The following is a 15,636-nucleotide window of genomic DNA, read 5'->3' on the forward strand; positions in this document are numbered from 1 at the left end:
GGCTTCTTGCCTAGCTATACCAAAATTAAACTGGGCTAGAAAACTTAGATTAGGATGAAGGCTGCACACTGCATTTAAAAAAAAACTAGCAGAGGAGTTTAAATCCTGGCTGCTGCTTTTTTTACTACTTTCTTTTAGCTAACTGTTCCACACACTTTCCCTCTGAGCAGGTGCTTCGTAAAGGTAAACTGTAGTAAACAAGATATTTTAACGGTAGCATTAGCTATGTTGAATCACAGGTGGTACAGGCATGTAGAAAATATTGAGTGCCTGCTACACACGCATAAAGTCAGTTTAGCCAGTGCTTTCAGAGTTGGCACTTGGATTTTCCTTTAGAGCTGGAGTCCCACAGGCTTTTTGGGACATTTTAAATGTAAGCACCCTTTAAAGTGTAAATTCTAAACTTGATTTTTCAGTGACTTAATTGTTCTGAATCTGTTATGGATTCCTGATGGAATCTTAAGTGGTAGCCCAAATGGTTCATATCTTAAATACTAATTTAAAACTCAGTTTAACATTCTTTCTGCAGAGCAAGTTCCACAGTAAGCAATTATTGCAGCATTCTTTTAGCTGCCTGAATCAGCAGTACCACTACTAGAAGGCCATGCAAGATATTTAGCTTAAATCAGTTATATTAAATAGAATGTTTTATGCAAAGGATGTTTTGAAGATGAAAGGGGATAGCTCACAGACATTTTTGCATTTCATATCAAGCCAAGCATTAAGCATGGGAAAAATCATGTATTTTCTAGTAAACAGGCTTTGTTTTGGACTTAGAACAGCCCATTAACAATATTTGCTACATTTAATGTGTAGGAAAACACTATACTTTATCAACCTGGACTAGAGTTAGCATTTTAATTGGAGTAGCCTGCAAAATAAAGTTCACTGTAGAGTTCAGACAAGATACATAATGGAGTTTCCCAACATTAAGGACAACATGTCTTTCAACCAATATGCAAGACCCAATTCTCTGGTACCTTACACCATCTAGCTATTTATTACCTGTACAGAGTGTGTGTAACAATGGCTCTCATTTCATCAGAGTTAAATGACTAAGGTGCAAGGCAGTGAATAATCTGACAACAGTTCCTTCTTTCTCTGGTGAATACTTCTACTTGAAGATTTGAGCTGTATTCCCACCTGCAAGAAGTGTCTTGCTGTGGGATTGAGCAGAAAGGACTAAGTCTCTTCTCTTTCTTCTTGCACATGAAAAGGGGATGGTTGGTTTAGAGTCATATTAAGAATCTCTGCATGCTTTTTACTGAGTTCTCCACAAAATTCACTTCTGACAGCTTATTCCAGTCTAGCTCCTGAGGGCAACATCTGTCATGCTGAGGATGGCTACACAAAAGTGCATTGCAGAAGCAGATAGACAACCCTGATTATAGCCCTTATGCTAGGTGCTGTACAAACAGAAAAAGATGGTCCAGATTTGTTTTAATCTGCTTTCTTGAAGCTGTTTTTCTACTTGATTTAAGTATGTACCAAACTCTTCCCCATGTGGAGGATTTGGAAATATGCTTTATCGGCAAGGGTCTACACAGGGGTAGTGACTAGTTTTCTTGCTGCTCAGGAGAAACTAAATTAGTCTAATCAGGACAGGCAGCACTACTGCTGATGTATTTAAAGTATCTTTTAGTAATTTGGCCTATTTCAAAAGCACACCAAGTTAGGTTACGCAGCGTCTTAAAGAATAACTTTTCAGAACACTGCTGAGTTTAAGATTAGTGGTGCTCCTCCACCATGAGTTGGGAGCAGCCATTTAATGCCAAGCTACCCCTCACAAAACTTCACAAAGTCTGGTCATTTGACATACAGTAAATTTATTCAAACAGGTTAATTTTGTTTTACAGTAATGCCTCATTGCATTCTTTAAAACAAGGAAATCATTTATATAAAAAGTGTTTGTACATAAACAGACAAATCATAGGAAGTTAACAGTAACATTATCAATCCTTAAAACATGCACAGTTGCACACTGATTGTGGGCAGTAGTGCATGCTTGAAGGAGATGACCTATCTCCTGCACTTCCCAGATGAGCCATGAGTATTTCACCAATTGAGGGTTTCCAATAAACTCAGCACTGCTTCTATTCTTAGTGATAAGTTCATTTGTATCTCCAGTTGGACTGAACAGGCTCACAAATATTTATTTGCATGGCAGGAAGACACTACTTACCAATTTCCAACTATCATGGGTCAGATTTTGACCTACTGAGGATGCATGGATGTTAATTTAGAGCACTGTTACAGAATGGAACCCACTGAGAGATCAGTGTGTAACATGCAGCAGTACAAAGGATGTGATGGGGTGGCAATTTGGTTTTCAGTGCCGTTTCACGGGGACCCAGTACTAAATGGCCTCGGATAAACTCCTCAAGGCCAGCGTGCAAAAGATGTTCTGTACATCACATCTGATTAAGGGCACTGCAATAAGCACTAGGATTAAGCCTCTCTCCCTTCCTCCCACACATCTATTATTAAGAAGGTGGAGGTTGAGTTAGTTTCTCAGTGACTGAGCAGTGGGAAACTCTAGGGCCCAGGAGTTTGATATTTGTGTTAAGCCACCTCATAGTTCTCATTTATCAGAGGATTTGCTTTTGTCTCCATCCCCTCCACAGGAAACAGCTCTTTCAAAAAAAATATTGAACAGTTTACCAATAAAGAGTGAGCAAGCCTTTTACACACTGCCTAGGTCAGACCTCAAGCCACTATTTTACAAATCTGCACTGTATATAACTGGACAGTGCCACCCCCATTTCGCTATTGATGAATTATACAGGGCTACCCTTAGATAAGGACATCCAGATAGCTTTGATTATAAACCTTTTGTCCTATCATCAGACACTGGACAAGGTTCTGTGGGGCTGTTTTTGGCCCTGTGAGGTTCTCACAGCAGTATATTTGTCAAGGACCCCTGCCTTTGGTTGTTAATGTTGGTGTTTTGTACCACAGATAAGAATCTAGAATACATATCTGGATAAGAGTTTCCCTTCAGACCAGCACAAGGTGAGACTTAGAACTGGGAAGGAACCATCAGTTACCTGTTTTCAGTGGTTTGTTTCTTTAACGTGGAAGGATCTGACCAGGATGGAAATGCAAGTACATGGCACCTCATAGAACTCAGAACACATATCCTCTTTGAAAACTAGAGAAGAGGCGTCACCCCAATTCCATCTCCTCCATCTTGAGTAATAAGCACTTGCTGTAAGTTTATTTTGAGTGGGGGACGATTAAACATACAGGACAGAAGCGATACTTAACACAATGACAAACAGCAGCCAAGTTTATCACAATCATCATCTTTACTCTATCAACTTAGTCACAAAGTAGGGGAGCTGAGCAGAAGATGGGGTGAAAGAGGAGTCATTTCAACATGCCCACTCAATCCCCCCCATCTGTACAGCTGTCCAAAGAGATTCCCCAAAGGAGAAAAGGGTTCATTATTGAAGAGGGAGATGTGTCTCCAGGAGGGGCCTATGCCTTTGAGGGATCTTAACATCTACTGTGCCATTCTATTTGTGACCTCAACCCATGTTTGCATTAGTGGCCCCTGAACAAGTAAGCATTGAACCCTACATAATGCATCACTTTGTGGACCAAACATGTAGGGAGGAGATGTTAATTAGATCCCAATATAGTGGCAGCAAAATGGACTTTCATCACTCTGCCTACCTTCATTGACCCATCTTGAGCTCTCCAGCCCCACTCCTCATGCAGAGATGGAGGCACTAGCAATGCTGTTCTCTGCTTAGCACACTTCCATTAAAGTGCAAAGCTGTACATACACACACAGAGAAGCATGCACATACCCTCTGGAGCCAGCCTCACTGCCTGCCCAGCTGAGAAGCTGCAGTTAAGACAAAAGAACAAAAACAAAATCCCTTCAAGTAGTTTTAAAACAGCTCTTCGTTGAGGCTGAAACTGCACTGAGGCAGTGACTTGGGGCCACTGGGGGTGATAAGGCAAAGAGAAGTATGAAGTCCTGGAAGGATGGAAGAATGATGTGTCAGTAGTGAAAGACAAGTTATTTTGTGGGTTGCTCCTTCGCACACACTCATGTGCTCTCATCCTTGGCTGATCAGCACAGGCCATCTGTTTACTTCTGCACACAGCTGGGCCATGTAAGCCCCCCGCAGGCAGCTGACACAATGATGTAGATGACCACCTGGAGGAAGAAAGCACTGTCACATGGATAGAGAATCTTTCCTATCACTCAGCATGTAGCAGTCAAGTACTTAGAACAAGGTTTGAAAACCCAGACAAGGGTACTATTCCTGTCTCTGCCACCAACTTCTCCTTCGGCATTCAACGACTTGGGGAAACTCTGCCTCAGTTTCCCCAACTGCAACACTGGGATAACACTATTGTCCCTGCAGAGTGATGCAAGGCTCCATCAGGTGCAAAGCTCTCCTTATGTCACCTGCAATTATGCCTTGAGGTCCTCAGATGAAAGATGTTAAGAGCAAGAACATTTGAGGGTAAATACCTGAGGAGGAGGAGGAGAGGCCATGACTCAGGCATAACACCATTTCAAGTAAGAGTCAGCAACGAGGGCACAGGCACTCCTTAAAACTTAAGTCTCCACTGGGCCCAGATACTGTGAACCCAGTGCTTCAGATTTTAAGAGTCAACAAGACAGCTATGTCCCTGCCCTCCCTTACAGGGCTATATACAACTAGAGAGAATGGCGATGGGACACCCTCTGGAATGCTACACTTCCTGTCCTCATCTGATACATTAAGATAGAGGATATCACCCCTGCACACCGTTATGGGCAGGGCTAGAAATGGCTGGAAAAGAGAAATCCCTTCCTATAAAAAAAATTCCCATTTTTGAAAAAGGTCCTTCATATTTGGGATGGAACAAGTCAAAATGAAACTTTTTTTGTGGGAATGGATTGAGAGAATTTCATTTTGAGAGAACCAAAACGAAATGTCTGGCTTCCTGCCTGAAGGAAGTCTTTCCCTCCCCAGGAGCTGGCCTCCTAACTCTTGGGCCCTAGAACTAGCAGGTAGAAAATGTAATCGACAAGAGTTTTCCAGGTGGGCAGCCAGCCAGGGAATCATCACTTCAATTTTCTTGATGGAAAAACAGAATTTTTTGGCAAAATGAATTTTCTGCAGAAGATATTTTTGGGAAAAGGGCATTTTTTGTTGGGAAATCATTGATGAAAAATTCCCAAACAGCTCTAGCGTAAAAAGGGTAGTGAAATGTTGGTTTCTAGCCTTGGGAAGAGAACCTTATAGTGATGGTGGTAAATGGGTTCCTTCTTGGAGACACTGGTTATTTGGGGACTACCGTGAAGAGACATGGATGACATTTTCTAACATCCAGGCCTCACTTTAGAAAGGAGCACGTGCGTTACACCCTTAGATGACAGAGGATAAAGGCCAGTAACTTACAATCGATACTACTGTGATGATGATGGTAAGCTTGAGGTTCTTCATACACATGGCTCTGGCCAGGTTCCTGCTGGTAGTTTTGAATGTGACAGACTATGAGAGAAAGACAACCCCCACTTAGTTCATGAGCCCAGGTGAGCAGCCCTATTATAGGCCAGAAGGCTTCCACATAATTAGCCTGAAGTCAATTGATCTGAGAGTTTTCATAATTAAGGTTTCTATAATGAAGAACATAGATATCATGGAACCAAAATATGAAGAAAACCCAGACTGTAGGCTTCCCCTTACATACTGGAAAGCAGGAAGGAAGGGCATGTGGGCATCTAGGGCTTGTGTGCACAGGCAGGAAGAAAGGGGAAGAGTGGAAGGTTCCTTATCAGAGAAGGATGCAGCAGCAGGAGCACCTAACTGAACTAGCACCAGGGAGGTAGGAATCAGGCATTACTCCAATGGGAACAGAGTTTAGACAAGTCTACATGCCTGGTATCCAGTTTCTACCCACTCATCTCATGCACTGCTATGCCTTGGAGGCAAATAACAGAAGACATAGTGCAATAAGGAATGAGGGCACAATTAGCTATGCCACAAGCAAAATACAGCCTTGTTGTTGGAAACCAAGTTGCCTAGATAAGGCCTAGAGGGGGATTGAAAGAAAGTCATGTGTCTTGTACACACGACATGCCAGTCACAATACAAACACAAGGGCTTAGAGTCTAGAAGCCCCAATATTTGCACGATGTACAGCTCTAGGGCCTGCTCTTTGCTCCACCTGCACCCATTGCACGCTGGATAATATCAGCTTTTCCTCATAACTAATATGGTACCAGCATGTCTGGTTACTGCATACAGTACACACCACCTCCGCCCCCCGCTTCCCCTTATGCGTCTCTGTACTTACTGAATCCACTAGATTCTCAGTTTTGTCTATCAGCAGCTCCAGCTTCTCTCCTCTTTGAGCCACCAGGTCTTAGGGAGGAAGAACAAATCAGCTGTCAGAATCCAGGTGCAAAAGCACTTTCCTTATCCAAGTCTCTTGCTACTTCAAGGCCAGGAAACATCTCTAATACAACTAGGATTGGCAGAATTCAATTATTTTTATAATTTCAACAAATCATTTTTTTTAAAGCTTTTTTCTATTTTTATCAATTTAAATTTTCACAGCTCCAGGACATCACATAATTGTCTGAACCGCCCCTCCTGCCCCTGTGACAGTAGACGTTGAGAATTAAGAAGCTTTATAACTTAACACAAATTGTCAACATATGTCAGGATGTACAAAATAAATATCCTTAAATCAAACTAAGTTCTTAAGCAGCATTTTTCTTATTTTATTTAAGTTTTGAGTAATGTCAATGGGAATATTTTTTCCTTGGTTTGGGTATGTGTACAGTGAAATAGACATTTACCAATAAAAAGCTCACATTTAATGCTAGACATTTAAGCGTTGTGCACACCCCCTCTAAGCTACTTGGAGTACAGTATTTGAGGTGGAGGGAGGAGAAAGGTCAACATTTCCATGTCCCAAGCAATCCCAAATCACTTTCTGAGCCAGATCCTAGAGTTTCACCAAATTATACCAGCTGAGGATGTGGCCCTCTATCATAAGCGAGGAAGCAAGTTTTTCTTGAACTCCATTGCAGTGGGCTAAACACTGTCAGGCACTGTTTAAGAACGAAGCCCTCAAAAGGAAACAGTCATCGGATTAGTCATTTAACAAGCTACTTGAGGCTTTGAAGGAAGCATTAATACAGTACCTCTAGCTTCATCTCGCTTGTATAACTCTATACACCTGCTATATAGTTTGGATCAGAAGTAAATATTTTAGTGTAAAAGAGCCCTACATCAGAAACTGGTGAGTTGCTATTTAATCAACCTGACTATGACAAGGAGCCACATGGATTTTAGGGCCTGTCTGCATGGTGGGGTAATGTGTTCCAGAGGAGTGTGATTTCTAAAGCACACTAACATGCTGCACATTAACTGGCCTGTCGACCCTGCTTGTGCGCACTAAAGGTTCCCTACTGTGCTTTAATGCAATGCATTTCAAACAACACTAGATCAAAGCACACCAGCAAGGTCTACACAGACCAAGTAATGCATTTTAAAAAACACAACCCTGTAAAGCACACTACCCCACTGTGTAGACAAACCCTTAGTTTGGATAAACCATTGCCTTCTCCAAGAATAGAAGGAGTTCCAAATCTTTCCAGCTTTAAGACTCTTCAAATCCATCAGCAAAGGAGTGATAAAAGTGCTTTGATCCTGCACTCAGGCCCACATGGTTTTCAATGCAGAATGGAGATTGAGCATTTGGAATTTGGAGCACATCCACCATTGGTCTGGAACACCACTCCTCAATCCCAATCTGCCACTCATAGTGAAATCTTAGTGCAAACAAATTCCTCTGCAAACTCAGGGCACTTCTGTATGTGGTGTGGAATACTCGCCAACTGTAGCAGACTCTGTTGTTCAACCAGGTTACTACTGTAGAAGATGTCAGGTAAACCTTAGCTTCCCATAAAGCATCAGCTGCACAATACTATTGGCAATGCCTCCGAAAGGGATGCTCCTCTGGGACCCAGGGTTGTGCGCTGTGTGCAGAGCAGGAAGTGAAGTGATAAATACCTATGTTTCGGACCATGATTCCTTTAAGTTCATCAACCTGGGCTTGTGTCTCCACCATCTGATCAGTGCCCTTGTTCTCCGAGTGGTGTTTCTGTAACAGATGAACTGAGTCAGTGATGTACAGATCTATTTAGAATGAAAACAATTTCTCCTATCTCAGCTCCTCTTTCTCTCCTAAAGAGCTTGTTGGCAACAGCACCTTTCAAAGCGTTTTGCAAACAGCTGCACTAACCCCAGAGGGATATTGTCCCAGTTTTGCAAAGAGATTCTGAGACATGCAGAGACCAAAGCCATAAGTGCTAACTGCCCCAGTTGCTGGCATGTACTAGTGCCAAGGTTTGTTTGAACAGTCTGCATTCATGGCGGTTTCCTAGGTGGTGTGATGTGCAGGAGCTTGCTGCTGTGGGCAATGAGCCACAGGTGAATTGTGTGCCATAACTGGCCTTTCCTCCCCCTTTAGCCCTCTAGTTACCCCATCAAGAATCCCCGCTGCTTTTAAACTGAAGATAGAAACTACACAGCAGCAACCTGTGTGAAGCTCTTCCAAAGCCAATGGACAAGACAACCTAATTTGGGTGGGATTCCAAATGCTATCTAAAGGCACCCAGTTGCCTAGAATGCTGCCACCAGTTTACAGGATATAGGGTCAAACTCGCAACTCTTGCTGGCCCTGCACTGCCACTACAACTTCATTCTGGATTACAGTCACTGCTGCCACCTCCACCCCTCCCCTTCCAGTGATGCTCCACCAAGGAAACATCTCAGGAACTGAACTTATAATTAAGGTATGTGAAATTTAAAGTCTGTCGGCCTGGCTCTGCAACTCTAGTCTTGTTCATGCTGCTCACTGGGAGCTAGCTACCTTCTCCTCTTACCACGTTAGGCAGCCTAATTGGAACAGACTCTTGAGGACAAGCCCATGGCCTCCACTATGAAAGGAGTGCCCTGAGTCCATTAAAGGGCAAGCCATAGGAGAGCTGATCCTTTGGGCGATAGCAGGGGGGGCCAGAGCCACCCCGTGAGCGGTGCTTACTGTTCACTACTGACTTCACAGGAATCCCAATGGCTGCCTTTGCATCAGCCGCAGCAAACCGAGCCTTGTCCTGGGCAGATGCTCGATTTTAGCCACTTCTGGCAGACCCCACGTCCCAGTGTGTTACGCTCTGGCTGCGCTCACATAGTCAATCACACCGTTAATTTTCATTGACCAGAGGACAGGATGGAAGTGGGGGTGGCAGAGGTTAGTTTTAGGAGGAGGTGAGAAGAGCTGCTTGCTAGCTAAAACCACCACCAAGTTAATGGCTAGCTGAGCCCACTCCTTATCCCCACCCAAATATTACCCATTTGAAGGTCTGTATGCATGAGACCAGGGTGGTACTGGAGAGGTCAGAAGGTTCAACCCCCCTCCCCAATTAAGGCACATCACACTTTGGAGTCCATAGCCCCTGGCACACATGCAGCCTCCCCCGACAGAGGGAGTTTTTCTGTTACCGTAGGAACACTACCTTCCTAAAGGACCTTAGGTCCACAGAAGCCCTCTTCAACACAGCTACTGATATAGAGAGGTTAGGTCACCAAAGCTATATCAGCCAGGAGCATGGTTTCTTCACAGCCCTGACCAACGTAGCTATACCAATACAACTTTTATGTTTAGACCAAGCCACAAGTTACACAAACTTCCCTCTGGGGTAAAAGCAGGAGCCTCCCCCATCTACTTCCAATAATTGGATGGGTGGGACTTCTCTTAGTGGGATTTAGCCTGGTCTCACAGAAATTTGCTGTCCCTGCTGTGAATTGCTGGTCATTACCCAATGGCACTTACACAACATCTTGTAAAACCAGACAGCAAGCCTAGCCCCATATTGCAAGTGAACCAAGGCTGTATTTTTAAGGATGGTCCACAAAGTTAATTAAAATAAGGAAGTGTTGGGGGGTGGAGGGGGATGGCACGGCACGGGAGAAGAGAAAAACCCCCATATGTCCCAGATTTGTCTGCAAACAGAAGGGAAAAAATAAAGGCAAACCCAGATGAAGCATCAGTGAGCACAGAGATCTAGCATGCCTAATAGCAGATATGTTCTGGAGTCTCTGCCATTTATTAGTTTAGATACAAGCACACTCCTGAAGGCAGCAGAGATCTTAGGGCTAGGAGGCTGTTCTGAGGGCCAAAACAGTGTAAGGCATTGCTTCCTTATTGTAGTTCACAAGAGACTTTTACTCATCAGAATTGGACAGATCTCAATCTCCATCACTTCTGACACATGAAGAAGCAAAGCTTCGTAGCACTAGTCACATACATGTAAGTTTTAATAATCTATTTTATTATGCATGGGTTACCTGGTCTTTCTGGGAAACACACTGGAGTTCTTATGCACCATTTCTCTCATGTGCACAACAATGAATACAATCACAGCAGAGACTGCAACATGGCACTGATGATTAAACACCCTCAGAGTTACTATTTGGCCAATCTGGTAAGTACCACACCTTAAGGATATGTAATGGGGTGTTACGATAACAACCAATTCCTTTAACAAACTTTGCAACATGAGCCACTGGCACTCTCTATAGTTAAGGTTAAAAAAGCAAGGTTCCCTTTTCACACACACTTCACTTGTGAGATTTTGGCTGAAGTTTTCCATTTTCAAAGTTATCTTTGAAAATGAGAGAGCTGGGAAAGTTTGAACAATGTTCCTTCATTTACAGGAGTGAAAATACGTGCCTAAACACTTAGAAATTCTAATCACTATTTCAATAGGGCTTTTACTGAAAAAGTGAGACTACTTGGTTTGAAAAGCTTTTGATTTATACCCATTGAAAACCGTATCCCAAAACATATACAGTAGAAAACTATCCTAAGAGTTTAGGACCACACTGAACATGAGAATGGAAGATGAATTACATATATGTGTACCATGAATTATGTACAGACTTTAAAGGAATGGACAAGGTCTGCAACCCAGTAACTCCTCTCCCTACCTGGGATTTATCCCTCTGAGGTTGCTATAAGGCACTTATGCTTTTATTTTCTACATTTATTAGAGAAGCCCTTATTTCTTTTAAAAAGGAAAATAATCTGGAGCTATTTAAGTTAAGTGCCAATGTGGACACAAGAACAAGTGGCGATAAACTGGCCATCAACAAGTTTAGGCTAGAAATTAAGAGAAGGTTTCTAACCATCAGAGGAGTAAAGTTCTGGAACAGCCTCCCAAGGGGAGCAGTGGGAGCAAAAAACCTAACTGGCTTCAAGACTGAACTTGGTAAATTTATGGAGGGGAATGGTATGATGAAATTGCTTACAATGGCGTGTGGCCCATCAGCCACTGCTTGTAGTAAAAATCCTCAACTGCTGGAGACACTAGATGGGGAGGACTCTGAGTTACTGTAGAGAATTCTTTCCCAGTTATCTGCCTGGCAGGTCCTGCCCAAATGCTGAGGGTCTAATGGATCACCATATTTGGGGTCAGGAAGGAATTTTCCCCTGGGTCAGATTGGCAGAGATCCTGAGGGTTTTCACCTTCCTCTACAGCCTGGGGCAAGGGTCACTTGCAGGTTTAAACTAGTGTAAATGGTGAATTCTCTGTAACTTGGAAGTCTTCAAACCTCGATTTGAGGATGTCAGTAACTCAGCCAGAGATTCTGGGTCTATTTCAGGAGTGGGTGAGGTTCTGTGGCCTGCAACATGCAGGAGGTCAGACTAGATAATCACCATGATTCCTTCTGACCTTCAAGTCTATAATATTTAAGGTTTCACTTTTTGGTGACAACTGTGCAAGAGTCAAGATAACAACAGCATTTCTGTTTTCTGGTTAACTGTGTAGTCTTTGGGACCAAAAAATTAGTTAGGCTACAGCTCATAGGAACAATATAGTACCCGATATGATGGAGCAGGAATTTTTCTTAATATTTTGGACAACTATTGTGTGTGTCTCAGTTTCCCCTGCATGCTGCATGGTTAACTAGGTGGGGGAGGATCCAGGTATGACTGATGTCTGGCTGTCTGCGTCCTGGCCCCAAGCCATGAAGAGTCTCAGAAGACAACTACCCAGACACTGTGTATGAAGCAACTAACAACCATGGATGACCCACCCCTGAAAGCCAGCCAGGTTTGACCAGCTGGAGAACAAAGGGCTAGGAAGAGGGCCAGGTGACAGTGTTTGCCTGGGAACAAGGACAAAGGAGGGGTCAGGTTAAGTGTGGGTTGCAGGAAGCAGGAGAAGCTTCTGGACTAGATTAAGAAGGGATCAGAGAGCAGCTCTGGGCTCTGAACTGACCCAGATGGACCAGGCTGTAACGTTCTGTTCTCTGTGATAACAAAGGACTTTCTACACTGTGTTCCAGACACCTAATAAACTCTTCTGCTTTTACAGCGCTGGCTGAGAGTTACTCCAGGAAACTGTGGGTGCAAGTCTCTGGTGTGTAAATCTCCCTGCGGGGTCCAATCCACATGGACCCGCTGCAGGAAGCTCATGGCATGGAACAGGTGCTGAATGCTCCAGGGTTCAGTCCCAGGAGGTGGTGAAGCCAAGGGGCTTACCCCAGTGAGAGTGTGACCCTAAGGGGGCTGATGCACTAAAGGGATCCGCCCAGGGACTGTTCCAGAGCTGTACGAGAGCTGGATCAGTGACACCCTATTGCCATCTCAGTTATTTTGCACTTCCCCACTGATTTTAGCCATGCAGCTTTAGCTATACGCATCCAGCAACTCTCAGACCCTGAGAAATGTGTCTAAGTCAGGTCTCTAATCTCACTTCTCCTTGGAACTGCATTTGCATTTCAGGCTGCAGCAGCCACATTTCATACTTTTGCCCATCTGCTTCCCAGTACAGCTGTGATTAGAGGACTCACCTCTGAATGAAGTGGAGTCATTGCATCCATTTTTTTTGCCTCAGACTCACCATGTGTCACCCTAAAACCACCCTGGTCACTACACGTGCAGTGACCTAAGCAGCCTTGCTCTGTAGCCTCTGCTGCCAGACCACATCATCACATCCCTTGGATGTGTTACCAGAGCATGTCAGGGTAGATATGAGCTAGCACACCCCAACTCCCAGCTGTTTTCCTCCAATCAGACAGAATGGCATTTAGAGTCCTTAATACTCCCGACTATCGACCAGCTCAGGTTAGGGTCCTTCCCCCATCCCATCCATTGTGTGTCAGCTGTGAACAGTTACCCTAAATAGCCAGAACAGCATTTACTTCAGAAACACGGCAAGAAGTTTATATGGTTTGAAGGGGCCTTCATAAACACACATGCAGACCAGAACTCTCTTTCAGGCAGCCAGCAGAAGGCACCCCCTAGACACTGTCCAAGGTTGCAAAATTAAGAGGTCCCTTGCCAGGCAGATGGGACAGAGCAGGAAAAGCAATGGCCTTGGGAACAAGTGCAACTCTCAGGCTTAAGGCAATGGCAACAGAAGCAACAGTGAGGACAGCGATGACGGACGTGCCACTCACCCCCGCTAGCCAGCAATTCTCTGAAGAGGATTATAACTAGTTATTCCCAGGGCATAGCACCCACTAGTGCTTGTTTCAGTAAGCCAGGCGTGGGTAATTTACTCCCTACTGTGTCAGCTCAGAGCACGCTGGATTGCACTGGGAAAGCCAACTGCACCAAGGCACTTGCTCTGCCAGTGCTTTCTGTCTGAACTGGATTAATTTCTGACATGGATGGCACAGATGATTAACTTTGCTCACAGCGAGTACAGTACCAGTGGTGGGACGAGTGCCTTTGCACCACTGGTATCGGTAGTTGTGATAAATAAAGTGGGGGGGGACGTACGGACGGGACGGACACCCAGCCAGCCAGTTAGCTGTAAAATCCCTCTTGGTAGCTGTTCTTTACTTGCTTTACCTGTAAAGGGTTAAAAAGTCCCCCAGATAAGGGGAAAAAAAAGTGGGCACCTGACCAAAATAGCCAATGGGAAGGCTAAAACTTTTTAAAATGGGGGAAAGAAACTATCCCTTTGTGTCTGTTGTTCTCTGGGAGGCAGGGACAGAGCAGTAATACTGTGTAAGGTTTGAACCAGGTATGAAAAAGTATCTTCCATACCTAGAAGAAATAACTTGGATAGGGAATGTTTAGACAGACGCTATCAGGTTTATTTCTTATTTTGGCTTGTGGATCTCCTTTGTGCTAACCCTGATGCTTTTGTTTGCTTGTAACCTTTAAGCTGAACCCCCAAGAAAGCTAGTTTGAGTATTTAATTTTTGGAATTGCTCTTTTTAAAATCTAGCAAAAGCCTAAGTTCCAGTTGTATTTTTTCCCTTTTTGTTTTTAACAATATTTACCTTTTTTAAGAACAGGATTGGATTTTTGGTATCCTAAGAGGTTTGTGCATGTTGTTTGATTAGCCGGTAGCACAACTAATTTCCTTTGTTTTCTTTCTCAGCTCTTCCCTGGGGCGGGGGTGAGTGGTGGGGGGGGATGGGAAGGGTTTGAGGGTACCCCCCGGGGAGGAATTCCCAAGTGTTCCTTCCTCGGTCCAAGGGGTTTTTTTTGCATTTGGGTGGTGGCAGAGTTTAGCGAGCCAAGGTCAGAGAAAAGCTGTAATCGTGGGAGTTTAATACAAGTCTGGAGTGGCAAGTATTAATTTTTAAAATCCTTGCAGGCCCCCCACCTTCTGCACTCAAAGTGCCAGAGTGGGGATTCCGCCTTGACATGGTGACAGAGCAGTGGGATCATTTTGAACCAGAAGCACAGACCTCAGGATTTTAAAAGGACGCATTTTTCCTTTTGGCTGCTTGAAAGACAGGGAGTTGTTTTTTTCTCTCTTTCTTTTCTTTGCTGCCCGCGTGGAAACAGGCAAACCAAAGGATTAGCCTGCAAAGCCAGGTAGTCCAACAAGCAGTTTATTAGTTTTTTCTTTTCTTGCTTTGTGGCAACGAAATAGCTAGGCTAGCATAGGGCAGCCTGTGCATGAGGTTGCGGTCAGGCACCAAAACTCTGGAGAAACCAGTCTTCCCAAAGCGGCACGCCACGGAGAAGACAGACCCAGATCAAGCCCAGACATCCAGCTCCATGACAGAAATGCAGGGTAAGGATGGGGGACCAGGAACTTCCCAGGAGGGAAGGTTCAGCCCTCCCCAACCCGAGATCCAGGTGCCAGGATGGAGGGATGCCTTTAACCCAGGCTGAGTTCTAACTGAGGCAGAAAGGAATTTCTTCCTAGAGATGAAGCGCTTGGAAACAGAGGACAAGCGCTTGGAGGTGGAAAGCGGAGGAGAGGAGAAGCGCTTGGAGGCGGAAATGGAGCTGAGCCTTATTTTTTTTCATTTTTAGAATCCTTGCAGGCCCCTGCCTTCTGCACTTGAAGTGCCAGAGAGGAGATTTAGCCTTGACAGTAGTGTATGATGTGCTACAGGCAACTTTCATCCTATAGACTAGAGCCAGAAGAGCAGCAATTCCTAGCATTGTGCTTGTGCGTCATACCAGCACAGACTCAGCTGAATCGTATTGCCTACTGAACTGCTGTTCACAGTCCCTCACCCCCCCAGTTTACTCCAGAGACTCTAAGCCAGGGATCTCAAACTTGCAGCCTGTGGGCCATCTGCGGCCCGCGAACCTCCCTCCCCAATGTGGCCTGCGGGCTCCAGCAGTTTT

At 44.4% G+C, this 15,636-nt stretch overlaps 2 protein-coding genes across 14 annotated transcripts in view; one reads left to right on the forward strand and one right to left on the reverse strand.

The window, feature by feature from the left end:
* LOC140917504 (SLAIN motif-containing protein-like) overlaps positions 1-15,636 on the forward strand; it is a 116,846-nt gene that overhangs the window by 73,072 nt on the left and 28,138 nt on the right. Inside the window, exon 11 of one of the 6 annotated variants that reach the window (XM_073360533.1) lies at positions 6,570-6,727. The exons of the other annotated variants lie outside the window; for them this stretch is intronic. Coding sequence (XP_073216634.1) covers positions 6,570-6,630 — 61 coding nt within the window. The 3' untranslated portion in view covers positions 6,631-6,727. Of the gene's footprint in view, positions 1-6,569; positions 6,728-15,636 lie in introns of those variants that run through there. 6 annotated transcript variants of the gene reach the window in all.
* The window catches only part of VAMP7 (vesicle associated membrane protein 7), an 83,878-nt gene that overhangs the window by 25,772 nt on the left and 42,470 nt on the right, over positions 1-15,636 (reverse strand). For 2 of the 8 annotated variants that reach the window (XM_073360545.1, XM_073360548.1), the window contains exons 5-8: positions 8,034-8,124; positions 6,307-6,374; positions 5,409-5,501; positions 3,816-3,853 (exon numbers count right to left, since the gene is read on the reverse strand). In XM_073360545.1, the coding sequence (XP_073216646.1) occupies positions 3,816-3,853; positions 5,409-5,501; positions 6,307-6,374; positions 8,034-8,124 (290 nt within the window). Of the gene's footprint in view, positions 1-1,809; positions 4,172-5,408; positions 5,502-6,306; positions 6,375-8,033; positions 8,125-15,636 lie in introns of those variants that run through there. The other 6 variants (XM_073360550.1, XM_073360552.1, XM_073360544.1 and 3 more) reach the window with 5 other exon arrangements.

Source organism: Lepidochelys kempii, chromosome 9, assembly GCF_965140265.1.
Source record: "Lepidochelys kempii isolate rLepKem1 chromosome 9, rLepKem1.hap2, whole genome shotgun sequence".
Taxonomy (NCBI): Eukaryota; Metazoa; Chordata; order Testudines; family Cheloniidae; genus Lepidochelys; species Lepidochelys kempii.